Here is a 27,914-nt window from a genome sequence, read left to right on the forward strand (position 1 = left end):
TTCCCCCCACCTTCAGTTTGTGTACCTTGGGTGGGAGTTTGCATTTCTCATCATCGACCTTGTATTCATCAGTTTAAACTACTCATCCATCCTTCCCCTCCTCTACTCTTCACCTGATCCTTGGCTCCTCTTCTCCCTCTGTGGACTACCGCTTTCCATTACACCCAAGTTAGCACTTGGCAACAGTCTAACCCTTCCGGGCCCACCCCCCTTGGCAGTGTCCAAAGTCTATTCCCTAGTATGAAAGTTGTTATCTTAGGGAAAAAAAGATTCCTCTTTTTTTTTTCTGTCAGCAAGCTCACTTTATTCACAGGCAATGGGGACTCCATGCAAGTTTTTAAAATCACTTTTTTTTTTAAACTTCAAGCTTTTTTTGTGCATCATAAAAAGATTGAAAAGCAAGGAGCAAAAAGCAAAGAACACAAAAGGCACCCAGAATCATTTTGATGATTTCATACAGTATGATATCTTTCTATATCCTATGCACGTATATAAATGACTGAGCATACAATTTTAGGTGGTTGAGGTCACACAGTATGGATTCATGCATTTCCCCCCCACACCATGAATATTTACCAATTCAAAGTCCCTAAACTATGAGTATTTTGACAAGCAAGAATATAATATGCTGACTCAATCAGAAAAAGAAACAAACAAATCCCCTGGGGAGGAGAAAATTCCTAAAAAACAAAAATGGTTAACAGGCTTCTACATAAGGGTATGGGCAGAGTTATATTTAAAATACTGCATTCCCTTAATGCTCAATTTAAAATGAAGCATAAATCAAGAGGACACTAAGTATAATGCTTCTAAGAAAATCATCAGATTTTAAACTATTAAAATATTACCAAGGTGTTTCCCCTGAACTTAATGTATTTCTATAGTCCCACCAAGAGATGCCCACATACATCGACGGTTATCATCCAGATGCAAACACAGGCACAAACTTGCACACACCTCTCCCCTATCATGTCCTGCCGTCACCAACCTAACCAACCTTGAGGTATACTGCTCAAAGGTGGATTATTAATTCCATGTTCAAGATGGGTTTCTAAATCATAGCAAAATATATTTATAGATTGGTTAAATAAAAATATTCCTCTTATAATATGATCTCATAGAATATTTATTCCTACTAGTTTCACTCAACATGATGTTGTCCAGGCTCATCCATGTCTTGAGATGATACATGGTTTCCTCATTGTGTTTTTTTCCCCCATTCTTCTACTGATGGGTGTTTGGGCCATTTCCATCTTCCTGTCATTTTGATCAGTACTGCACTGAACAAGGATGTGCACACATCTTCTCCTGTTATGGCTTGCTTCTTTAGGATTTAGACTCAGTAGAGGAATTACTGGATCGTATAAAATTCTATTCCTATGTAACCGTCCACAATGATTTGCTTGTTCGAGGTGACACCATGTAACTTTCCACAATGATTTTACATATTTACTCTCCCACTCGCAGTGTGCATGGGTTCCAAATCTCTCTGCAGAACTTGGCTGTCAGTGTCTGTGTTAGGTGGTATCTCTTTGCTGTTTTGACTTGCCTCCCCCGAATGACCAGTGATCGAGAGCTTTTTTCCATATGTTTGTTGACCACCTGGATGCCATCGTTGGTGAACTGTCTATTCATAAGACCAATAAATCCGGCGCTTACCTGACAGACTTCCAGGGCTTCTTCATCTGTAAAAGAGGGAAGATAATGCCTATAATATGGTGATATGAAAATTAGGCATTAAAATACTTTAGTATATTGTCAGTTTCTTGGGAAATGGGTTTTAAAGTAGCAAGTATTATTTGAAATGAATGAATGCTTTCTGTGCCTGCCATATGAAAGGACCCTGGGCAGATGCTTTAAAAATTATTTATTTAATGGTCCCAGCAGCACCGCTATTACATAGAGAAAAGTGAGTCATAAAGGCGTTAAACTAGTCCATGCATGCATTTCCTTCTTCCAGTCTAGTCCCATTCAGGATTCATATAAACATTTCCTCTGTGTGCCAGACATTATCCTAGCAACCAAGAATACTCAAACACAGCCAGGCTAGGTTCACACACCGAACAATGATCGTTTTTATTGAGCATCTACTATGTGCCAGATACTATTCTAAGTACTCTATTTGTGTTGTGTGAACTCAAAGGAGTTAACTCATCAACTCCTATAACTCTCATAACTGGGGCAATATTTTTACAAATAAGGAAGCTAAGGAATTTGGAATCTGATTAGCCCTTGACTCATGTGTTAGGGAGACAAAACAGAATGTTAGGTACTGAGCAAACCACAAAGTGTCTAAAGAGGAAGTTACTACTGGACTCTAGTTGATCGCTAGCATGAAGGAATGGGAACCTACTTGTCCAAAAGAAAACAAAATAAAGAAAACTGAAAATCTGGATTTTTTACATGAGAAATTTGCACTTTCTAATGATCAGATACCATTTTTAGTGCCATACAACAACAACAACAACAGAGTGCACAAGCCAAGCAAGCACTTCTGAAGGCTGGCTTCACCATTGGCGTTGGCGGAGATAGTCTGTCTCAGGAGCCTTTGGAGAGTAGCCAGCATCGTGCAGCCTTTGGAGAGTTAACAGGGAGGAGAACGCTGGGAGAAAAGAGAGCCGAGAATCAAAGACAAAACTCATCAGACACAGCGGGGATTGTTGTTTGCCATTTGGCACCTTCTCAGATGCCCTCCAGGTGGCTGTTTGTCACAGGGACCTAGCAAACAGGTGATCCTGGGCCAGAATGCCACAGTGCACCGGCTCCTTTAAGAATGCAGGATCTAGTTCCTTGCTCTTCTAGATGGGAGGCTCCGTCATGCATGTCTCCGCCATGGACAGTGTGACATTTTTTTTTCCTCCTTGAGGCAGACAGGGCTTGCTCCTTCCACTTGGGCAAGAACCGGAACAAGGGCAAAGACAGCCCACGATTCCAGAGGCTAAACTCAGGGTCAGTTTTCTCTCCACAAGTTAACATTAACCTTTAGGTAAACAGTGCCACTCCTCCTCCAGGGCTCCGTGAGTAAACAGGACTCGTGGAGGGCGAGGGGAGGGGAGGTAGCCATGTACTTGCAGCGAAAGGAGCAGTCCAAGGTCAAAATTTCCAGCACCTTAGTGTTCTGGAGTCTTGCCAAGAATGTGCCTGTCCCCAGGGAAGAAGTGACTCATCAGATTCAGGTTCTATGTGTTGCTTGCTCTGAGCACCTCGTTCTACTCCTGCACAAGGGCCTCCATAGGGGGCCTTGGGTGCAAGTGGCAGTTCTGTTCATCAAGGAAAGAACCAAATGGGGGTTTGTGTCGGATTTAATAACTCCTGGGGCAGTTGTGAGCACTCAAGGCAATTATGTATATGAATATGCTTTGGAAAGAAAAACCAACAAGCACTACACCCTTTATCGACTTATTCAATTATTTGTAGGTAGCTCCCAGTTAGACAGCCGGCCCCTCCTCCCCCCATCACCAAGTTTTATTGGGGGGCAGAAAGAGGTGGAAGAGTAGCAAAGGGAAATGATTCCCCAAAGATGGTATCGCTCCGGTGAGCCGGGTATAATTATGGCTGGTGGTGGTTCAGATGGTTAGAATGCATGCGTCTGGGAAACATCACAGTAAGAGAGTGTGTGTGCGTGGGTGAAACAAATAGTCAAGCACTTGCCTGCTCGCTGAAAAGGTTGGAGGTTTAAGTGCACTCACAGGCATGCTGAAGAAAGGCCTGGAGATCTGCTTCCCCAAAAGCCAACCCTTGACAGCCCCATGGGGCACAGCTCCACACCGACCCACATGGAGTCGCCATGTGTCAGAGTGGACTCCACCACAACTGGGAAAGTGGTTGGCTGACTGCTTGGCTGGTTGGAGATATTTGTACACACACACACACACACACACACCTATATATACTTGCCCACACCCAAAGCTATATAGTTTTTACATTCAAGAAGCCAATAATCCTACTTCAAGATCTTTATCCTAGGAAAATAATTCTAAAGAAGCAAAAGAACTTCTTACATGAAATAGGTTCTTTTCAGGGCTAGATAGAAATGGTCGGTTTTGTTCTGGTACATACCTTCAATGGAATCTTCTGAATCACAGTGACCCGATACAGGGTTTCTATGGCTACAATTTTCCATAGGAGCAGGTTGCCTTCTCTGTCTCCTCGGGTTGACTGGTGGTTCGAACTGCTGTTCTTATAACTAGTAGCTCAGTAAGCCACCAGCCAGGGCAATAAACTATGACACAGTCATTCAAAGCCAGACACGTTATAAGTTATAAATAAATAAATGTGGGAACTTTGCAACACCCCAAAGATGTTGACGCCACAATGCTGAGAAAGCACAAAACTGTTTGCACAGGACGATTGTTATTGTAGAAGCATCATGATGCTTAAGAGTTAAAGGATACAAGAGAATACACAAGGCAGTCAAAATTGCTGTGTTAGCAAAAGCTACAGGTGAGTTTTCACCCTACTCTGCTCTCCTGACTTCCTTTCATGTTATGTTATTTGAATACTAATGTGAGTTATCTTTCACAAAGCCAAGAGCAGGGAGAAGGTTGCAATGGGCATTCAAGGAGAGGGACGGAAATGGTGGGAGGGAGGTGGGCAGGGTATTGGAGGGGAGTACCACAAAGCTGGCTTTGTGGCCAGGAGAGCCTTGGATGTGAAGAGCGAGTCCATGAATTGATCGGGGCTGTTCTGGCTACCCAAAGACACATCACGAGCATCCCTGGGGATTAGTGGGCCAGGGGCATCAGGACTTTAAAACTATATGTTTGAAATGTCACACACCAAAGGAGAGGGGACAAATGAGAACTTTGCCAGATTCTATTTTCTGGTTGAGGACTGGTTTTACTTTTAGTTAAATGATGGAGAAGACATCATAGCTTTTTTGGGGGTCGGGGGTTCTAAAGGCCCACATCCCACTTCTACCCTTGAATCTCGTTGTTAAATTAGCTATAAATCAGTTTTGCACACCAGGAGCAGCAGTTGCCTTAGCTACCGCCCCCCACCCCCCACCCCAGCAGATAGCTGCTGTGGGAGGTTGATTCAGTGTTGAAACAGTTAACAGACCTCCTCAAAGCACCTCACCTTCCCCTCTGGGACTGAGTCCGTACCTAGGAAGGCTCAGGGCTTAGCGCTGAGAGGCTGTCTCAAGACACCCACTTGCTTTAATAATAAGCTTGTTTATGAGGCAGTGCCGCGCACAGTGTCTCAAACGGCTCCTCGGCAGCCCAAGAGGGCAAAACCAAGGCCAAGGTTGGCTGAGTGAGTCCCCAAGGTCTTACTCAGTGGCAAAAGATGGAATCAGCTCCCTCCCCAACTTGCAACCCCCACCATGGAAGAGTGGCCTTTTATAGACCACAACCTGTTTGTGGTCCAGCTTTGTGGAACCAGAGTTCACCACCCACATGAGCGAGGGAGGGGGTCCCCCTGCAGGTAAATCCATGTAACTGCTTCTCTCTCTCCCCTTTCTCTAGGGACAGTGAGTATTTCCCCAAGGCCTCCAACAGGGCCAGGGACATGCTGCCAGGTGAGACTGTGGAAAGTGCAGCCGGGGCAGATTCAGACGAGAGGAAGGACAGTGGTATAGAAGGTCTGAGACGACTCATCGCCCTGGCTTTTGTGAGAGAGAACACGGGGCCGCAAAAGGGGCTCCAGAATGCCCACCAGCCAGGCAAGAAGAAGAGGAAGAAAAAGAGGTTAGGATTTAACGATGGGAAATGGGGGTCCGTGGGGGTGAGAACAGGTGGGATCCGGAGGGAAGGGGGGCCTTGACTGCTAAAGGGAGACTCCAGGAGAAAAATTGCAGAGATTGTGTGGGATTGTCCCAACTCCACCACTTCCGGGTCAGACAAATCAAATCCACTGTGGATGGTCTGTTTTATATAATGAACATGTAAAGGAAATCTACACCTTGTCCTAATTCCGCTCTGTGAGCATGTCTAGGATGTTTTTTTTTAATGGATGGGGAAAGAGGATTTCTATGTTTTATCTTATTTTTTGACATGTGACAGCATTTATTGCAGACTCCAGTGTCCACAGATGAGGGTAGGGCGGGAGCGGGGAGCCAGTGTCAGACTGTGCAGGAGGAGGATTTCTGTGTTTTAAAGAAATGTTTCTTGTCCTGGGAATTTAGTCTGCTTGGAACATAATAGAATTGACTTATTGGGATCTGATTACAACTTCTGCATTCCAGTTCTTGGGGAATGTTTTGCCATGCTTTCCTCTCCCCCGTGGAAAATGAATCACCACTCGGACTCATGCCGGAGGGCTTGCCCTCTCCCAGACTCACAGCCTCCCTCAGTAGGAGGAGGAAGGGGCAGGAGACCCTTTGGGTTCCAGAGATTTTCCATTCTTGTCCTTAATGGACCCCTGCAGTGATGGGGCTCAGGGGTGATGATACTAATATGGAGCTGTAAGCAAAATTGGCTGTAGCTGCACTGCGGAAGTTGGATCCGATTCCTCGATCATGAGAAAGGGACTGTCAGACGCAGTGGGGCAAGGCTGGGGCTGGCCCACCAGGGTCGGTTTCTCGGATGGACGTGTCTGGCCACGACCCCTGGTGCCGGCAAGTGTGTCTGTCTCTGTCTCGCTGCTCTCCTTCTCTCTTCCAGATGATTGGTGATCAATCTATCCAACTGCCGGTATGAAAGCGGTGAGCATCTGCATTCAGGGACCTCCGCTGGGCACATCCGAGTCCCCAGAGGGTTGGGAAGGATCGTTTCCCTGTTGTCTTGAGGGTGAAAAGGAGGATCCCTGAGCCCTGGTCTTGGGTTCCCTCACCTTGACTGACTAAGGAGGATGTGGGGGGTGGCTCTCCAAGAGCGGTGGGTTTGGACCATCGTATTGATCATTCTTGTATATGATGGCTTGGGGCCATGACTGCTGGCAAGGCAGCTGTGGACTCCGTCGACGGCTGTTTCAGAGCACGGGTTACACACTGGCAGACGGGATTGAACAGAGCCTACGACTGATTTTCTACTTCAGAGCACGGTGGTGCTGGTGTTGGGTTCAATTTGAATTCGAATGCTTTCGGCTGGCCAGGCATTCTCCTGGTTACGACTGCTGGGCAACTCCCTTCCCAGGTCCTTGAAGGCACTGGAGTTTGGGTGGGAGCCAACCCCAAGGTATTCATACAACAGGGACCAGAGAAGGATGTGCCAGCATGGACATGGCTTTGAAAGGCATTGTGTAATGTTTTATTTCCTGTGCTGTAGCTCACTCTGGCTGATGTTAAGGGCTAGTTTGTATTCCTTAAACATTCAATGGCTGAGTCTTTGGAAGAAAGCCCGCAGCCTGCTTCCTAGTAAGGGGAAGCCAGGGCGGGTAAGGCATTCACGAGCGAGAGCTTTCTGTGGGGGCTTTGAGCACAGGTTGTACCATCATCAGTAGCTCTCTGCTCTCTCGGTTCCTTTCTTGGCAGTAGTGTGTGTCCAGTCAGGGGAGGATGGCCACCGGCCCCAAGGAGACCAGTGCTTTCACTTAAGCACTTGCTTTGGAAGCACCTTCACACGGAGCTAGCCTCCCCGCCCCTGATCCCCTTCCACTTTCTGGGCTAACGGGCCTTGCTGTCCCCCAGTGCGTAGGGCTGCCCAGCAGTACGGCCTTCGCGAGGGAGGGGACAATGAAGACTGGACACTCTACTGGACGGACTTCTCGGTGTCGCTGGAGCGGGTCATGGAAATGAAAAGTTACCAGGTACCTGACTCAGAGCTGGTCCTCAGTATAAGGTGACATCTGCCTAATGAGGCTGCCGGGGAGCCCCCCCGTCCCCCGCCCCTTGTTAATCATTGCACCCAAGGGAATGTGGATCCCTACGTCCCCTCATTATTCATGAATTCCGGCTTCCTTCACAGAAAATCAATCACTTCCCCGGAATGAGTGAAATCTGCCGCAAGGACTTACTGGCCAGGAATATGAGCCGGATGTTAAAGATGTTCCCTAAAGATTTCCACTTTTTCCCCAGGACCTGGTGTCTTCCCGCTGAGTGAGTGCTCGCCGGTGCTCCCGGCTCCACGCCCCACCCCAGGTTACACTTCCTTCTGGAGGCTGCGTCTCTGGCTGTCACTGTTCCCGCCCATATGTTCTCCCATCTCCCCCCCCCCTTCTGTTCCGGAAGAAGGGAGACTCCGGGTGTGTCCAAGGTTCAGAAAACACAAGGCTCTGCCTATAAAATGAGATGACATCAGCTAGGTGCTCAAGTTAGGAAAGGCATTTGTTTGTTCTGACCCTGAAAGCTATTGGTCATGGATTTGAATGGATAAGGGGGCTTCAACACCTCTGTGGGAAAGTGGAATTTTAAAACAATTGGAAATTCCCCACAAACGTTCTGAAACCGCCTTGTCTCAACCATTTCTGGAGGCAATTTTGGATTTTTAACACCCGTGGAGCAGAAACGGTGCCTGGCCCTTCCCTCGGTCTGCTTTCACTTCATCCGTCTTGAAACCAGACATCTGGCCCTGGCTCACCAAGTGCTCTGAACCACACAAGGAAGAAATAGAAGAAATGAGAGAGACCGTGAACACGACCTGGGTACAAGCGGGCGGCTGAGCGGAGCAGGATTGTTACAGGATTCTTGCACGACTACATTAGGGGATTATATTTTCATGGCAAGGGCACTAGAGGAACCCCGCCATCCCCTTCCCATGCAGTGTTCCCTACCCAAGAGGCAGTAGGCCCAAACGAAGTTTCCGTTTCCCAGCGTCTCTTTAGCTTGTAGAAAAGGTGCTTGGCCAGCAGGGCAGCAGGACCCTCCAGATTTCAAAGCCGCTGAGGAGCTCTGCAATTAGTCCCTCCCCAGTGGTCACCGGCTTCCTTTACAAGGACACACCAAACAAGTGCGACGGTGCCGCCCATCGATGGGCTCGTTAGTTCTTCCGAATGTCCGCTGGCCGTCTTGGGAGTGCCCTCCCGTGCAGACTGCCTCCCACACGTGGCCTGAAGTGCAGCTGTTACTGCTGACCACCGACTCCCAGAAGGGGCTTAGAGACAGATCCACGGTCCACTCTGTTTACGAACGCAGAAAGTTCACCGACCCAGATCGCTGCTCCCCCACACGGGGTGCACGGTGCACCCGGGCGCTTTGCCCGAGTGAGGACAGGGGTCACCCTATGACAGTGAGATTGGTATCATTATCCTCATCCTCGCTGCACGGATGACGAAATTGGCTCAGAGAGGCTAAGTCCCTTGCCAAGGGACCGCCAGCTAGTAAGTGGCTTGGCCTGGATTTAAATAGGCACCTGGATGAATTCCCTCCAGAGTGCCCCCCCCTGCCCCCCAGCTGCTAACTGGACCTCGGGAGCCTATCAGCACCCGGGCTTTTGTCCCATGAGTTAGCCTTTCTTTTTTCCCTAAAGGTGTGTCTCTTTTCCTCTCTGCTCTTGCAGCTGGGGAGATTTGCAGAATTACAGCAGGTCCAAAAAAAACAAGACATACATTTGTAAGCCGGATTCAGGCTGCCAAGGGAGGGGTATATTCATCACGCGGAGGGTGAGAGAAATCAAGCCCGGGGAGGATATGATCTGTCAGCTCTATATTTCAAAGGTATGTCCTCATCGCAAGGATCCATCACCCCCGGCAACCTTAAGCTCTCGCTTCTCCGCACACAATGTGAAATGGGGGGGCGAGGGGGGTGGGTGAGGCTGAGTCCCCCGGAGTAGCTCCTTACCTCCGGCAACTACTCTTACACCAGGGGGTCAGTTGGTCTGTCCCTACCAGACGGGCCCTTTTCCTCTCAGAGGTGACAGCTGGGAGGACACCTTTAGCGTGTGGAGGCCCTGCCTGTTCAGGGAATGCGAGGCGTCCTGGAGGGATTTCTGTGACTGGTTTTACTCCCTGGTGGGAGCACAGAGGCCAGCGGTGCATGAACGCACTCCAGGGTCGAAGCCTCCTAGGAGGAGGGTGGAGGAGGAAGGACTGGCTCCATGGAACGGGAACGGCCAGGACACGGCGGGGCAGGGAGCAGTCTTGCGGGGCAACAGCAATAACACAGCCCTGGCTGGTGGTACTATGTTCTCGCTTCACAGGGCTTGTTTTGAAGTTACTCTACTTGGCTGTCGAGATGATGCTTGGCTGTGCTACCTTGTGCCATCCGACAGATCCAAGAAACGGAGGGCAGTGTAGTTTGGCGAATTCTACAAAGTCACATGTTGGGGCAGCGCCCAAGTCTCCTTGTCCGCCTCTCAGCCTCTCCCAACCTGCGCTTCATCCCACGAGACAAGGTTGGGTCTGACACCACGAAAGTGAGATGGGTGTTTCAGCTTCTCCTCTGACGGTGTGTGCCTTCTGCTTTCTCCTCCCAGCCCTTCATCATTGATGGTTTCAAGTTTGACCTGAGAATTTATGTGCTGCTGACGTCCTGTGATCCTCTCAGGATTTTTGTGTACAACGAAGGATTGGCCCGCTTCGCCACGTCATCTTACTCCTACCCTTGCACGGACAACCTGGTGAGCCAAGAGAGCACGCCTCTGAGCCCCACACTCTTAGCAAGGTCAAAACTCCTGCTTACACCCGCATGATCAAGGTGTCCCGGATACAGCGGTCACTGGTGGCTCACGTAATACGGGCCAGGGTGCCGAAGCTCTCTTTTCAAGGAGTACTCCCAAACAGGGAGTGTTACCCCAGTTTGAGAAGGAGCGCATTAAGGCTCAGAGAGTGCAAGGGTCTTGTCAAAGTCATCCAGCTAGGAAAAAGTGGGCCTGGGGTGCCCACACCAGCCCCACGATTCAGTGATGTCTGCAGAGAAAGAGCCTCGGGGAAGCCCTCCCAGAGCTCTGGAAGCCACCTTCAGGCCGAGGGGTGAAAGCCAGCCGAAGCCAGCCTTTCTTCTGGCCCTCCAGGCCCTGGGCACTCTGCCCTGTCCTCTATTTTGCCAGTTAAGTCAGCCCGACTTGGCGCCTTTCTTTTCTACCCCTGTAGGTGCCAGGGGAGGGAGGGAACAAAGCAGAAGCAGAAGGCCTGCCCTTCCTGTCCGACCCCACAGGCGTGTCTCTCTTTTTCCCAGGATGACATCTGCATGCACCTGACGAATTACTCCATTAATAAGCACAGTTCAAATTTCATTCAGGATTCTCACTCTGGCAGCAAGAGGTAAGGAAGCGGCTTCATTTTTGGTTCCTTTCCCTGCCAGCCTCTGAGCCGCCCCCTGAATCCCTGTCACTCCCAGAGGGGTTTCCATCCTGGCCCTGAGGGTCTCAGAAAAAAAAATATATTGCTTGGCTTCTAAGCCTAGATCAGACTCCTTCCTCTTTGTTCTCTGGGTTGTTAATCATTAAAAGAGGCCTGGTCGTAAACGTGGGAGGCTGGGAGGAGGAGACATAAACAGGAGCTGTTTCCCCAGCAGGATACACACACACACCCAGACACACTCTGGTTACGGTTGGGGCTTTCCTGTCAACAGATCTTCACTGATGGCTAGTCCGTCAGGTGTGAGGGCATGCCAGGTGGGTTTTCAGGGCCTGGGGCTCTCTGGGGCATCGCTCCCTTACAGATTCTCAAAGGCTAGGTCAGGATGCCCTAGTGCGGCAGACCTGTGACCGGCTGGCTTTTACAGTTGCTACAAAAGGAGGAGGAAATTATTGGGGGGCAGGAGGGAGCATTTCACAAAAGTACCTTCACCAAGGGGTTTTGGCCTTCCCGTTGCTTTGTCTCAGTTGAGTCTTAAGGAAAGGAGACTGAAGCAGCTGAGCATGGTCAGGGAAAAGGAGGTGTTTATGGTGTGCAAAGTCAGTGGTTCCAAACCACTGTGGGAGAAAGACGGGGCTTTCCACGCCCATAAAGAGTCTGGAACACGACGGGGGCAGTTCTACCCTGTCCCACCGGGTCGATGCAAGTCCTCCACTCGCTGGCAGTGGTGTGTGTGGAAAGGCGCCGCGGTGGTGCGTGCACCTCAGTCCGCCTGCCACATTCTCTCAGCAGCACTTACCGTCACCCTTGCTTTGGACACCAGGAAGACATGGAATTGGAGTGTCACTTTCCAAGGTGGCACAGCTAGGAAGCGGTAGAGCTGGGACTTACACACAGGCTATCTCGCCCCTGGAGTCATCCTGCAGTGCTGGTCATTGGAGAGAGCATTCCGTGAGGGTGCCTTGGGTGCGGTTCCTCATGCTCATGTCTCTGCTTTTGCCCACCGACAACCTAAAATGCCACCAAAGGCCCTTCTTCTGTCTCACAGAGGCAGCCCTGCGGGTGCTGCGGTGTCTGAAAGTGAGCGGTTCGAGCCCATTAGCTGCTCCCTGGGAGAAAGAGGAGGCTGGGCACCCACAGGAGCACCTCTCCTCTTTCCTTCAGGTCGCTCTGCGCCAAAATGGGCTCAAGGACAGTGGGAGTTTTCTCTCTTTTCTTATTGGACTCACGAAGCTTCCATGGTTCCAGGTTCTGGTCCAGTCACTTAAATAAACGCTGTGGTAGTGGTCAAACCTGACTTTTCTTGGGCCCTTGGCCTTCCTCACTTATCAGATGAGAAGCCTAGGTTTCATCTCTTAGGACAAGCTGTGGAATCAAAGCCTAACCACCCACGTGACCTCTCCGGCTCAAATCCCATCACCCTCAAGGGTCACATCCCCCATAGTCCGGCACTGTTCTTTGCTTGTTGGCCTTGTGCTCCCCCCTGCACAGTGTGTCCCCCTCAAGGCAGTGGGATAGTGTCCTGGGCCCTGGAGTGCTTCCCAGAAGTGGTGCCTTACAGAGTTTGACCTTTCTTGTCCTGTCCTTCTTCCTTTCTCCCTTCCGGGGAAGAGTTTGAGACAATATGATTTCCGTACCGATTTCCTTCCCACTCCAGACTTCCGGCCACAGCTGGAGGCAGTCTGTGCTTCCAGGCAGTCCCCTCCCACGCTGCACACCGAGTGGTGCTTTGGTCAAAGTGAAGGAAAAGACAGGAACACCGACCTGGCCAACAACACTATCTTTTCATTTCCAAGGCACAGGAGGGGCATGTGAAATTGAACTGCCTAACCACTGGGCATTATGAAATCACACAAGCACAGGCATTCCCTTTGACGAACCTGAGTCATCACGGGAAGGTCACGTTATGTTTCGTAACCTCTCTTACAAGGAGGCAGGGAAGTGCATAATCCATCTTAGGGAGATTTATTACCCAATTAGGAAAACTAAATACATTTTTTTTCGGCACTTGGAAAGATCAGCCTCAAGTGATCTGGAAAATCCATTTATGTGCAACACGCCATCTCCTGACAGTGGGAGGTGGAGGAGTTTGGCCTCGTAGTGAGTGAGCTTCGCCTTTCTGCCTTTATCCTTTATGCAAATGCATTCCAGGTTCTCCAGCTAACCCTGGGTTTCCCTTGACGTTGATGGTGGCCCTTGGAATCCCTTCACCGCACAAAGCTATAAGTGAAGGGCAGCCACTTGGCAAAATGCTCATCGGCTGGTTGACCCTGCTTTCTCCTTTTTAACTCTATCCATGAGGGTCTAGAGCACTTTTTCAACTGCCGGCATGAGTGGTGCCTCTGGCCCTCATTCTCCTCTCTGCCTCTGCCCCTTGCATCTCGCTTCCACCGTCCACTTACACTCTGTGTGCACCAGGTGTGCACGGAAGGGTGAGGGCGTGTGCCAGGCTCACCCTCTCTTAGTATTGCCCAGCTCAGAGCTGATGGGAACACACACGCAGGAGAGACATCCTCTGCGACAGGTGACAACCTTCTTGGTTTCTCTGCAGTGTGGGACAATCCCAGATGGCCTGAAACAGTTGGTTACCCATCTGTGGGGGTCCCTGACTGTCTTTCCTCTTGAAGGTCACCCTCAAACAGGTATCGGTGTTCTTTAATGGCTCCTCAAGTGATTTCCCTTTCTTTCTAAAATCATTTTATGGGGGGCTCGTACAGCTCTTACCATAATCGATCCATCCATCCATCGTGTCAGGCACATTTGTACATTTGTTGCCATCATCATTTTCAAAACATTTTCTTTCTGCTTGAGCCCTCGGTAACGGCTCCTCTTCCTCGCCCCCCCCCCATGCACCCTTGATGATGTATAAAGTATTATTATTTTTTCATGGCTTACACAGATCGATGCCTCCCTTCACCCTCCTCAAGTGATTTCAAGGGGCCCTCGAAGGCTGAGAAGCAATTTCCCCCAAAGTAAAACCACGCGGGGTGTTTGGTTGGTTGGCTGGTTTTCTCTCCACTCACTGAGCTTTCCGTGCGGGATACCAGACGCCTGCTCCAGTCCCTGGGTGTCGAAAGTGCCCAAGCTCCGTGTCTTGTATTATTATTGTGAATTAGGTGAGGGAGGTATCCCAGCCATGTCTTACATGTCATTAGATGCACATCTACTCCGGGGCTTAGGAAGACTTGACGGATGTGGCCCTGTGACTCTTTCAGACCCTCTCCTGTGCTGAGTCCGAGTATTCCTCTTGACTGTCTTTAGCGGTTCTCCACCTTCCTAATGCCCCGACCCTTTCACACAGTTCCTCATGTGGTGGTGACCTTCCAACCATCAAATTATTTCCATTGCTACTTCGTCACTGTCATTTTGTTATGACGATTATGTCTGACAGATCCTGTTATAAATTGGGCAACCCCTGTGAAAGGGTCGTTCAACACCCCGCCCCCAAGGGGTCGCGACCCACAGGTTGAGAATCCGTGGCTTCTCTCGCCGTGCCTGGTTTCCAGAATGCTACGGCCTTAAGTGATCAGAGGTGAGCTGCCCTGTCTGTGGTTCCCCTCCAGGAAACTCTCCACCTTCAACGTGCACATGGCGACCCAGGGCCACAACGTGGAGCGGATGTGGAGCGACATCGAGGATGTCATTGTCAAGACCATCATCTCTGCCCACGCCACCATCAAGCACAACTACCGGTCCTGCTTCCCCAACCACACGCTCAGCAGCGCCTGCTTTGAAATCCTGGGCTTCGACATTCTGTTGGACTGCAAGCTGAAGCCCTGGCTGCTGGAGGTAGAGCGGTCTGGGCGGAGGGTGGAAGCTGGGGTCTGCCTCTCAGGGCCGCCAGCTCCTTCAGACTCACCTGACTGTGATAAGCCACTTCCTGCCACACGAGGCACCAGGGCCTGGGGCTTCTCGCTTCGTCAAAAAGTGGCCACCAGAGGGGGGTAGACGGCAGGGAATTAGAGCATCCTTTTAGTCCGGAGGTCCACGGAGACTTGGCACTGCTGAACTTGGGCACAGCGCTTCCGAAGGCAGTTCCATCTTTCATAAGAGCGGTTTTCGCCCTCAATTGATTTCAGTGCTCACTATAAGACAAGAAGTGCTAGGCCTGGTGGCCCTTTGGAGCCTGATGTACTCAGTTGCAAGTCCCAACAGAGGGAGAGGCCTGGTGTCTGCTGCCTTAGGGATGGGTGGGGGCACCACTCAGGCCCGTGCAGTAGGGAGAGAAGGGAAACATGCTTTCTGGGTGGCTGCCTCTTTTTTACAATTGAACTTGTCTTCAAGAACTTTCTGAAGGCGGCCAATCAGAATGCACCATGGGGCTCACAGGGTGCGGAGGGGCAAGTGTCCGTCCAGTGCAGTAACCCAGAGCCAAGAACACAACATGGTATATCAGGTTCCTGGGGCCTGGACCTTCTCCCACTCTGAACCCTGATTCCCAACTGTGGGTGGAAAAGAGGCCATGGCTGTTTATACCTGTCACGCTTCTTCAGAGAGCAGATTGAGCCACCAGGGACAAGTTTTCCCAGAACTGCTAGGATTCTGCAAATATCACCGTGGGCTGCGATTCTAACAGCGGCTTATGAACGACTCTCCCTCAACTCTGGTCACACTCCCGATGTCTCTCTCCTTTCTACTTCTCCTCCCAAATCTGTCCCCGAGGGCTGCCCCGTCCCACCCTGCTCTAGAGCGTGACAAGTGCATGTGCGGATAGACGTGCACCAGATGGAGGGAGACCCTGTGCTTTTCAAGAAGGAAAGATGGAAATAAAAACTTTCGAATTTGGAGGGACTGAGGCTTCTTTTCCCATTGGGATTCCAGGCCAGACCCTCCTTCCACTCACAGCCGGTCACCTTGGTAGACCAGTCCCCCGCCTGCACCCCCTCCCCCCCACACACACACCTGGTGCGGGCTTTGGTACCACTCTGGACAGCCCAGCGCCCAGCTGTCACCTCGCTCTCACAGGTCAACCACTCTCCAAGCTTCTCCACTGACTCCTGGCTGGACAAAGAGGTGAAGGACAGTCTGTTGTATGACACCTTGGTCCTGATCAACCTGGGAAGCTGTGACAAGAAGAAAATCCTGGAGGAGGAGAGACAGCGGGGGCGGTTCCTACAACAATGTCGTTCTCGGGAGACCAGGTGCAGGAGTGCCCCCCTCCCCCAGGGAACCCCCACGCAATAACTCCCCTGTTCCTCCGGGTCAGACTGGGCCGTCCTGGCTCAAGTTATAACGTGTAGCTTTTGGGACACTGCTCTGAGCCTGTGTCCTTTCTGTGAAGTGAAGCCAATAATAGGTAACACATAAGGTTGCTGGTGGGGGAGGGCGGGGGTGGGGGCAGGAGGGTTGGAATTCAATGCAATAATGCGTAGAAAAAAGCTTCCCAGAGAAAGAAAGAAAAAAAAAAGCTTCCCAGAGTGCCCGGCACTGCCGATCTTGTTAGAAGCTGTTAAGACTCTTGCTTGGAACTGCACAGAGCAGGTGGTCATTTTCTACCAGATGATGATGCTTTTTGGAAAATGAGTTTATAGTTGTTGAATGTACCGGATCGAGCACGCTTCTGGTTCTAAAAACAGAAGGCTAAGTTACAGACCGATAGAGATAGGTAATGGAAATGAATTTCCTCCTGGAAAGCCCTTCGAAATACCAATAAACCACTCCTTCGTTTTTACTAAAAAGCAAGACCTGTCTCTTCTCCTCACTTCGCTGTGTTGGCAGAAGCTAAATACCCCTCTAGCTCCTGGGGTGGGTGCAAACGGTTTGCACCCACCCAGCCTCCTAATTGAATTTGAATTCACCTCGAGGTGCCATGAAAGAAAGGCCTGACTGCCACAAGCACAGCTCTACTCGGAAACATGGGGCCCAAAATGTGCTAGCTCTGGGTATTGTCTTTAGGCTTTACTGCCTCCCTCTACTTACTGGCCAGCGTGTTCCTCAGAAGAGGGGCCTCTGGAACCCCGGGCCTGCCTTCAATAGAGCGACTCTTGTGTCCCTGAGCCTGGTCAAGAGATGCCTTTGTTGCTTTTCTGATCCACCCATCCTCCTGGTGGGCAGATCCAACCTGATCCTTTGGGATTGGGTGTCTGGCACAATGGCCATCGAGCCTGTGCACGGGGATGGCACTGTCTTTTAGACTCAAGCCCTGGTTGGGCTGCCAACCCAAAGGTTGGAGGTTCGAAACCATGAGCCACCTCGTGGCAGAAAGATGTGGTTGTCTGTCCATGCAGATCCATAGCCTTGGAAACCCTATGGGGGAGCTCAACTCTGTCCTGTAGGATTCCTGGGAGTCAGAATTGACTTGACCCCCTGGGCTTGGCTTTGGTGTTCTGACTGTCCCTCGGAGCATGCTCACAAGCACTGCCTGTCCTGGTCAGGAAGGTGTATGACGAGGTGGCAGAGAATCCTGTGTCTGAGGCTCGGGAGACCAGGGCTCCATAAAGATAACTAAGCTGCCCAGTCACCTTGTCGGTGGATGGCAGGGCTGCATGAGAGCTCCGTTGTCTGCCATGCTATCCCTAAACTCCTTCAGGGAAATAGAGTCATATGAAAGCAGTAACCAGAGCCGGTGTCTTCATCAATTTGGGTGGCACTCAGGGCTCGGGCTCTCTCAGTGGCTCTTCATTTCTCTATGTAAAAGGGGACTAACCCCTCCCTACATGACCTTGATCTCCCCAGGGGGCTGTGAGGAAGCGTGAGATCAACACAGCTCCTAAAAACCCGCCAAGTGTACCCAGCCAACAAACCGCACCCACTGCACCGATTTGATTCTGATTCATAGTGACCCTCTAGGACAGAGGAGAACCGTCCCCTAGGGGGTCCAAGGCCATAGAGCTGATGGAAGCAGACCAACACATGTTTCTCCTGCAAACTTCTCCACCCAAACCAAACCATCTCCCTCGAGCCGATTCCGACTCTCAGATCCTGCACAGTGTTGCTGACGCTGCAGGAGCCGACGGCTCCATCTTTCTCCTGGGGAGCAGCCGGGGGCTGTTAACTGTTGACCTGGCGGTGAGCAGCCCAACGCCTCACCCACAGCACCACCAGGCTTCCTTAAGCTTACTCGAGAGACCCTCAAATGTAGCAAACCCACAAGGCGCCCTTCTCCAGAGAAAGCTAGCCAGGCTGTGAAAGAGAAGGTGCCAACCGGGAGCCGCGTCAGAGCTAAGCCATGGGGGAAGCAGATTTCCTTGTAATGGGAAAGCATTGGTGAGCTGGACGCGTCTGAGCATCTAGTGCTGCCACACACACATGGCACCAGTGAGTGGCCTTCACACAGAATCGTGCTGCAAGTCCGAATTCACAGCACGGGCGCTAGGGAAAGGCCTTTTCTCGCTCCCTCAGCTCTGGGAAGGCGCTCATCTCTTCAGCTTCTGCTTCTGTTTCCTGGGTCTCTCTGTCCCTGACGCCTCCTGGCCTGGGCCAGCCTTTGCCCGGCTTGGGTACGAATTACAGAATCACAAAGCTCTGTAGCTCTACCAGCAAGGGGCCGCAGGCATCCCACTCTGCCAGGAAGGCGCTCGTTTCTCTTGCTTCCTGGGTCAGTAACGTTGTGGCTCACTGGTCTCCTGGTTCTCCACTGCTGCTGTCCCCGTCTTCCGGCTCTCCTCTCTTCCCTCCGAGCCCTCACCAAAATTGCCTTTAGTGTCCATTCACCCACCAGCAGGCTCTTCAAGACAATCTGGTCTTTTCGTACTAGGCCCACGAAGCGTTTGCGGCTTCTGCCCATTACTCAGTTCCCAAAGGCATCCACCTGTAGGTATGTCTTAGAGCAGAATCACACGCCCATGTCCATCTCTGCAGTACCACTATACCAGAGACACTTCAAGGGAACAGCTTGAACACACAGAGATTTATTTTCTCTCAGTGTAGGAGGCTAGGGGTCTGAATGCAGAGTGTCTGCTGTAGGGGAAGTTTTCTCTCTCTCTCTCTCTCTCTCTCTCTCTCTCTCTCTCTCTCTCTCTCTCAGCTCTGAAGGAAGGCCTTTGTGCCTTCCTGGCTCATCAGCTTCTGTTTTCTGGTTGGTTCTTTAGCCCCTTGGGCCCCTAAGGGCCTCCCGGACTGGCCCACCCCCTGCCCTGCTCAGGCAAAATAGCACAAAGCTCTATCGCTCTACGTGCCCCAAGATACCACCCATCCGTCATTAGTCCTTATGTCTTGGTCCAAAGGCATTCCGCTTTCTCTCTCTGGGGGTCAGCGGGCCTAGCTCTCTCAACAAGCACCCGGAGGACCCCGCTCGGCTAGGAAGCCTCCTGCCTGAAGGCAGGGAGAAAGGGTCTTTTAACCGCTCAATGTATTATGACCATGCTGTCTCGGGAGAGCTAGTGTCGCCTCTCCCTGAGGGGCGCAGCCATGCGTTTATTGAGCATGCATGGAGTGACCACTGTTCGGTGCCAGGCCTCTGTCTGGCCTTAGATGGCATCCATCTTTGGCATGTTCCTTCCAAGTACCATAACGCCCCAAGCTTTGTCCTGAAAACTAATTGTAGCCCTGTGTCCTGCTTCCCAACAGGATTGAGGAAGTCAAGGGTTTCCAGGCTGTGTGGTTGGAGAAAACCAAGAAACACGAGAAGGAAAACTGTGGAGGGTTCCGGCTGATTTATCCCAGTCTGAATTCAGACAAGTATGACAAGTTCTTCCAGGACAACAACTCCCTCTTCCAGAATACCATTGCTTCCAGGGCTCGGGAGCTGTACACTCGGTAGGAAGGCCCCTGGGTCAGGTGGGCTTCGTATTCCCCGGGGCTTGATCTGCTTGGCGATGGGCCAGATGACAGGGATAAAGAGGACATCGGCTCTGGGCTCACAAGGACCAGGAGAGAGGAGATTGCCCGGTGTGGGGTATTGTTAAGTAGATGGGTAGCTCTTTCTAGAAACTCATCCTTAAGACAGGCGGAGTGGAGACGCCCTTGCCCCACTCCGGGATGCCCCTCCTCTCTGAGGGCCCCCGTGGATTCATGGCTGTGTAACTTGTAAGAGCTGGAAGGAGTCACACGGCACCCAGTCCAGCCCCCTTCTACCAGGTAACGTCATGAAAGGCAAAGTCAGGGGAGGGAAGGGGCCACACAAGAGGAAGGTGAAAGAGGAACTAGAGCAACAACCTTCTGACCCATAAGACGGTGCGGTTCCCCTGCTGCCCTGCTACCTTGGTCTGCCTCCAGAAGCTACGGAGGGGCCGTACGTGAAGGGGCCCTGCCCTTTGCTTCCTAGCGACCCTTTTCCCCACGCTTGGCATATGTGAGAACGGGCCTTCTGGGAAGCGGGCAGCAGACTTGTGTTAAAGGGATGTGCAGTTCTCCTTGGATGCTGTCCCCCAGATTGAGAACAGCGTGGTAGGAGCCCGATTCTTTATTCCCTGCTCTTTGGCCGTCGGTCACGAGTGTCTGTGGACAGGCTGGGGAAGGGCGTGGGGACACTTGGGAGCCCTCCTGTCTCTCTCCGACGCGTCCATCTCTCAAGGGTAGTTCCTTGAATCGGTAGCCCTTGCCTCACTCACATGACAGACACGCCCTCGTTCCTCAATGAACAGGCAGCTGATCCAGGAGCTGAGACTCAAGCAGGAGAAAAGAGCGTCCAGGACTAAAGAGAAGAAGACGGAGGTGCCGGGGGAATCGGTGGGCGAGCAAACTCGGGCCAAGCACCCGGGGAGCTCCAAGCAGAAACAGCGGCAGCAGCCTGAGGTCACCCCTCAAGCCTCCAAACAAGTAAACCTGGACCGGAGGGCAGCAGGCATCCCCAACACCCTTCCCCGGCTGGGGCCAGTTCGCGGGGGGGTGCCGAGGAGGCCACTACTGAGGGGCCGGACACACTGCCAGAGTGAAGCTGCACGGGGTGCTGAGCAACAGGAGGGGCTGCCCAGAGGGTGTGCGGAGCCCCGTGTCTGTCGGGGGGCCCTTCCTTGCAGGCAGTAGGGGGCTCTGCCCTCGTCTGTCCTGGTTGCCTCCTCCAATCTGTGTGTAGAAGCAGCAGGAGCCTCGGGGAGGCTGAGCACAGTCCCCACGGAGGAAGGAGGCTCCACAAGAGCGTGGTCCAGCCTCTGGCTTCGTTTGCAGGAAGCCAGCAGGCCAGGCTACAGCTGCAAGAACAGGCCACTGGCAGGAGCTTCTAGAAGGTGGAGCTCTCAGCATCTTCCCCCAGGGTACCTGCCCTGCCTGGTCCAACCTAGAGAGGAATTTGCCTCCGGGAACTGTCTTTGGCTTCTTCCCTGTCCTGTCTCGCTCTCTTTTCCGGCTCAGTGGACAGTCTCAGCTGACTTTTCAATCCATCTCCTTTTTCTCCAAGATTCACTCTGTCGGGGTACAATTAATTAGTCTGCTGTAACTTGTTAGAGCTCCAGACCCTGTGATAATCTGATCAAAGCGGTGGGGGACCTCTCGCCATCAAGTTCACAGGCACACACTTTGCAAACTGCCCTTTCCAGGATCCCCTAGAGCGTCAGAGACGCTGGTCCCAGTTGCTTTCTTCTCCTCGGCTCCTTTGCACTGGCTCTTGGGTGCAGATGCACACGGACATGGACAGAGCTGGGTTCCCAAAAGCCCTGTGTTTGGTTTCCTCCTTCCTAGCCCACGGCCTTAGTGTCCCGCACACCTGACCCACTCTCCGAGGTCAGCGACCCAAAGAACACGGAAGCGGACAGCAGCCTCAAGGAGGAGGCGCCCAAGCCTGCAACCCGTGGGGCTCTCTGCAAGCCCTCCTCCCCGCGGCACTACAGCTCCGCCCCGGACCTCAGGATGTCAGCTCTCCAGCCCAGGTTCCAGGGGCCCAAGTCGGCATCTGCCGGCAGCATATTCACTGGCACTGTGGTAAGTGGAGCAGCCCCCTGCCCGAGGGCCCAGCTCAGGGGGGAATGGCCCCTGTCTTGCTTCCTGGGCCCTTCTCTCATGTTGCCGTGTGCCTTCCCTGGGCCTCAGTCTCCCCATTCCTGAAGCCCTCATTTCGGCATGACACGCCTGCAATTGGATTATAGGCCTGGGAGGACTTTTACTGTTGTTGCTTTGTAACTTGGGAGACGCAGTGCGTTACGGCTTTGGGTAACAGAAGATGATGTTTAGGCCTGGTCCGTTTCTTCCCCCGTTACGGCTTTGGGTAACAGAAGATGATGTTTAAGCCTGGCCCGTTTCTTCCCCATTGCTGTTGGGTGACCTCGAACCACTAACTTTTAGGTTACCAGTCCAACATCACGGTTGGCGCCTCCCCTGGGAGGGCTTTCAGAAAGACCAGTTTATGCATCCTCTTCACTGGCCTCAAACAACAGTGATATACTCTAAATGCCTTGAAGGGGGGAAAGGCCTCTGAGATCCTTATTTGAGATAAAATTCACACACACACACACACACACGAAACCCCTCACTAAACTCACTCTATAGAGGCAATGCCAACTCATAGTGACCCTATAGGGCAGGGTAGAGCTGGCTCTGGAGCAGCTGATGTTTGCCAACCGCTGACCTTTCGGTCTAACTGAGCCACAAAGATTCTTTGTTGTCGTGCTCACGCACACCACACACACACACACACACACCCTACGCTATCCTCTGCCATTAATTCAATTCCAACTCATAGCAATCCTATAGGACAAGTAGACCTTCTTCTTAGGCTTGCCAAGACCTAATAGCCTCAGCCTTCTCCCCAGAAGCAGCCCAGGAAGATGGTGCCAAGGAGCTGTTTTCCCTCTAGCCATGCATTTGGTAATTCTTTGGGAATGGCAATGAGTACCCTACAAGGATTTTGTTGGGAAACCTTACCCGGCCACCCTGCAGCCTTGATCTTGTCCCTTCAGACATTTCACCACACCCCCCCAAACGCAAATAACATTTAAAAGGAGCACAATTTGCATCCCTTGATAACAAAACTGCTTTTTGTGATGTGGTGTGGATGGAGGAATGCAGAATTCTTTGGGTCAGGGGAGGTTGGAGAGCTGGAAACAGTGCCTTCAGGTGTATAGAAACCCAGCTGGGAGATATTTGGAGAGAGAACCAAGAGTTTCACATTTGGACATTTTTGTTGAAGATTTTGTAGCTATACTTTTTGACCTACCTTCATCTATGTGCAATATATTTTATATACATATACTTTATATAAATGATATCCATTTTATAAATTTATATCAGCAATATAGGTTATAAAAACGGTTACATCTTTCAAAATGTAAAAATAAGCATATATTTCAAAATGTATGTTAAAAATTATCTAAGTATATCAATAAAACCAGATATACAGTCTTTGTGCACATAGTTTTTTATGCAAAATTCAAAACAAGCTTAAAAATCTATAACCTATGACCCCAATAAAATCCAAATAAAAATATGAATTTCATGTTACAGTTGATTCTCTTCCTTTCTTCCCTTTTTCCTTTCTTCTCGGAAACGAAGGTACCACGTGGAAGAGGTACTGATTGCCACAGCTCAGGGTCTTTTATGTTTGACGCACTTATGTCCCCCCACTCCTGCCACTGCAGGAAAATCTTCGGCTTTGGGGGACCTCTGCTCGGGCCAGATGCAGCATAGAGCAGCACAGTATTCAAACAAACAACTAGAGTCCATAGTGAGAAAAATCTTTTATTTTATTTTATGTAATGATCTGCTAACTCCCGAGGCTCTCATTTCTTTCCCTGAACAATGAGGCTTCAGTAAGAGGAGCCCTGGTGACGCCAGTGGGTCAGCACTGTGACATAAACGGGGAGCTCCGGGACCCCAGCTGCTCTGTGGGAGAAAGATGCAGTGGTCTGCTTCTGCAAAGATGGACAGATGGACAGCCTGGGAAACCCTGGGGGGCAGTTCTGTGCTGTCTTACAATGTCACTATGCGTCCCCATGGGCCCAAAGAGTTTTCTGTCCTTAGGGTTTTGTTAGTTTGCTTGTTCGTTTTGCTGTTTGTGTATTGCCTCTTCCACGGAGTAATCCATGAACATGTGTATGACGGACTCTTAGCACATAACACTCGGGAAGTCCTAGGGTGCTCTCATTATTACTACTTCTTAAGGTTGCCTTTGGTTTTCTTTAATATAAGATAATAAAACCAATACTGCTTGACCCAGGAGAGATGTTTTTTCAAAAGGATAAGATGGGAACATTTGATTATTTTTTGACTTTCAGATGCAAGGGGTTGATTTTATCAAGCACAATCACACTGTAGCATAGTTGATTCACCCAACACCTTGGCCTGTCTTACTAACTTTACCATTTGTCTTATGGTTCCCTTTCCCCATCCTCCCAACACTACAGGCAACTGTTCTTGTGTGTTTAGTGTATATTGTTGTGTTTGCATAGTTGTTGGCAAAACGGGAATTTTACTGCATGTATTTAGATTATATGTAAATGTCATTGAGTGATAGACATTAAAATATGTCTTTGTGGAAGCACCCTAAAAGCTCGTCTACAGATGAATGGATGAACAGAATGTGGTGCTTGTACGCGTGGAGCGTTATTCAGTCATAAAGAGAAATGAAGTGCTAATACGTGCCGTAATGTGAATGCACCTGAAAACATGATTTCAAGTGAAATAAATCAGTTACAAAAGGACAAACAGTGCTTGATTCTACTTTATGAAATATCTACAACAGATAAATGTGCAGAGACCAAGGTTCACTGGTGGCTTGGTATATGGGTTGAGGCATCAGTCCAGGTTCATCCACTTGCACATGGAAATCCAGCCCCCGAGCACTAGTTAGGACTAGTTAGGACTAGTGGATGGACTGACACCCTGTCGAAAAGTATTTGACTTAGGAATATAGGTTTTCTTCTGGGTTCTCAAGTCTATGGTCTACACGTCTATCCGTAGACCAGTACCAGGCTATTTTGATTACTTTGTAATACGTTTCACCATCAATGTGAGTCTTCCTACTATGGTGTTTCTGTTTTGTTTTCGTAAGACAGCTTTGGCTCATCATGGCCCCTTGTGGCTCCATGTAAACGTAAAGACCAGCTTTTCTATTTCTAACAAGAAGGCCGTTCGAATTCCGTTGGGAATCGTGTTGAATTTACAGGTGACTTCAGGTCAGTGCTGACATCTTAATTTAATCTTCTGGTCCATGAGCACAGGCTGTCCTTTAGGTCTTCTGGACTTCAGTGGTGTTTTATAGTTTTCAGTGTAAAACACTGTTCACGTCCTTGGTTAACTCCTAGGTATGTTAGATGCTATTGTAAACGGCATTGTTTCCTTAATTTCCTCTGCAGTTTGTTCATTGTTAGTGCATTCAATCCCTTTTTACCCTGCTACTTTGCGACTCGTTTACTCCTTCTTGTGGATTTATTGATTCTGTGTGTAATTCGTGTCATCTGTGAAAAGAGCTGGCTTTACTTTTTCCCACTTTGTAGACGCCCCCCCCCCCCCCGCCCCGTGTCTAATTGCTCTGGCTGGTATCATTCTGTTTCTAATGTTAAGGGGAAACTCTCAGTCAATCTCCATCGAATATAATGCTGCTTGTGAGTTTTTCTTTATTATTTTTAATCATTCTATTGGGGCCTCTTACAGTTCTTATAACATTCCATACATCAAATGTTTCAAGCATATTTGTACATATGTTGCCATCATCATTTTCTAAACATTTACTTTATATTTGAGCCCTTGGTATCAGCTCCTCTCCCCACAACCCCCCTCACGACCCATTGATAATTTATAAATTGTTACTGTTTTCCTGTCTTATACCTACTGCTGTCTTCTTTCACCCACGTTTCTGTTGTTCATGCTTTGGGGAGCAGGGGCAGGGGGAGAAATTATGCTTCAATCATTGCCATTGGTCCCCCTCCTCCTCCCATCTTCCCCCTACTCTCCTGGTATCACTACTCCTAATTCTGTTCCTGAGGGGTTTATCTGACCTGGATCCGTGTGGCATAGCTCTTACCTGTTCCAGTGTACAGGACTGGGATCACAGATAGTGCGGGGTGAGGAAACCTCTAAGAATTAGAGGAATATTTGTGTTTCATCAGTGCTATACTACGCCCTGGTTGGCTCATCCCTTCCTTGTGACCCTTCTGTGAGGGGATGTCCTATTGTCTACAGATGGGTTTGGGGGTCCCTGCTCTGCCCAGCCCCTCATTCTCAAGAATCTGTTGATTTGTTCGTTTTGGGATTTGTGAGTGTTTCATAAAGGCCCTTTATCAGATTAAGGCATGTCCATGCCTTTCCTAGTTTGTCGAGTCTGATCATCATGACAAGGTATTGGGCTGTGTAGAATGCCTCTCTGCATCAATTGAGATGATCACGGTCAGGAATATGGAATATTGCGTGGATTTACTTTTCTAATATTGACTGCTGAAATCATTTTTGTAGGTGTCCTTTAACAGATTGGAGAAGTTTCACTCTATTCTTAACTTACTGAGTGTGTTCACCGTAACTGGACGTTAAGTAGTGCCAGTGCTTTTTCCGCGTGAATCCATATGATCGTGTGCGTCTCTTCCTTAGACTGCGACTCTGCCACATTCCATTGAGTACTGGGCCAGTTTGCCTTCCTGGAATAAAGCTACGGGATCCATGATATGTGATTTCTTTTCATACTGTTGTATTCAATTTGCTAAGGTTTTTAGGAGGATTTTCAAGTCTGCGTTCAGGAGGGATATTGATGTGTGGTTGGTTTTGTTGTGCTGTATTAGTATGTCTTTATAATCAAAACAATAATGCTGACGTCATCCACTGAGTTGGGAAGTGTTCCCTTTCATTCTATTTTTCTGGAAGAGATTGTGTAGAACGGGGCTTGCTTCTTATTGAAATGTCTGATAGGAATTCCCAGGGAAAACTCTGGGCCTGGAGGTTGCTTCATGTTGTATAGATCCCCAAGCTTTTTTGGTCTATTGGCCCATTTTCAGGGGGAAACAATTACTCAGCAGTCCCCTGACAATTAAAAACATGTGTGTTATAGCTCCTAATCCAGGAAAAATTGCAGGTATCTGCTTTTGCAGCCACCCCCACCCCACCCCAACCCCCAACCTGGTTTTGTTCCAGAGCTTCTCCTGGGCTGTACCTTGGGAAACACTGCTTTCATGTCAGGTTTTAACCTGAAAATTCAATTTCTTTGACAGTTCTTTCCTTTTTAAAAATACTTTTATTGGGATCTCTTATCACAATCCATACATTCACCCATCGTGTCAAGCACATTTGCACATATGCTGCCATCATCATTTTCAAAGCATTCTCTTCCTGCTTGAGCCCCTGATAGCCGCTCCCCATTTCTTCCCCCTCCCTCCCCCGCCCGCCCTCTCACAAACCTGTGATAAATTATAGATTATTATTTCCACATCTTACATCATCTTCTGTCCCCCCCCCCGCCCACTTTTCCATTATTTGTCCCCCTGGGAGGGAGTTCTAGGTTGATCCTTGTGATTGACTCCCCCTGTCTCCCCCTACCCTTCCCTAACCCTCCTGGTAGCTCTACTCTCCTTGTTGGCCCTGAGGGGTTTATCTAGCCTGGATTCCCTGTGTTGCCTGCTCTTATCTGTAGCAGTGTGCATGTTCTGGTCTAATCTGATTTGTAAGGTAGAACTGAGGTCATGATAGTGGGGCAAGGAAGCACCAAAGAACTAGAAGAAAGTTGTACATTTCATCAGTGCTGTTCTGCACCCTGACTGGCTCATCTCTTCCCTGTGACCCCTCTGTGAGGGGATGTCCAATTGTCTTCAGATGGGCATTGGGTCTCCACCCCATGCCCCCTCCCCCATTTACCTTGGGTATGTTTTTTTTTTTTTAACAATTTATTGGGGCTCATACAATTCTTATCACAGTTCATACATATACATACATCAATTGTATAAAGCACATCTGTACAGTCTTTGCCCTAATCATTTTTTTCTCCTCTTTTCTTTTTTTACATTTTA

The 27,914-nt window shown here is 49.9% G+C and overlaps 1 protein-coding gene across 1 annotated transcript in view; it reads left to right on the top strand.

Annotated features, from left to right (window-relative positions):
- The window catches only part of TTLL6 (tubulin tyrosine ligase like 6), a 94,212-nt gene that overhangs the window by 31,750 nt on the left and 34,548 nt on the right, over window positions 1–27,914 (top strand). Inside the window, 12 exon segments of the mRNA XM_075559640.1 lie at window positions 5,469–5,690; window positions 6,606–6,646; window positions 7,571–7,689; window positions 7,848–7,978; window positions 9,378–9,534; window positions 10,293–10,436; window positions 10,994–11,079; window positions 14,679–14,904; window positions 16,081–16,256; window positions 19,624–19,812; window positions 20,640–20,814; window positions 21,673–21,912. Of these exon segments, the coding sequence (XP_075415755.1) occupies window positions 5,469–5,690; window positions 6,606–6,646; window positions 7,571–7,689; window positions 7,848–7,978; window positions 9,378–9,534; window positions 10,293–10,436; window positions 10,994–11,079; window positions 14,679–14,904; window positions 16,081–16,256; window positions 19,624–19,812; window positions 20,640–20,814; window positions 21,673–21,912 (1,906 nt within the window).

The sequence above is a fragment of the Tenrec ecaudatus genome, chromosome 10 (genome assembly GCF_050624435.1).
Source record: "Tenrec ecaudatus isolate mTenEca1 chromosome 10, mTenEca1.hap1, whole genome shotgun sequence".
Lineage (NCBI taxonomy): Eukaryota > Metazoa > Chordata > Mammalia > Afrosoricida > Tenrecidae > Tenrec > Tenrec ecaudatus.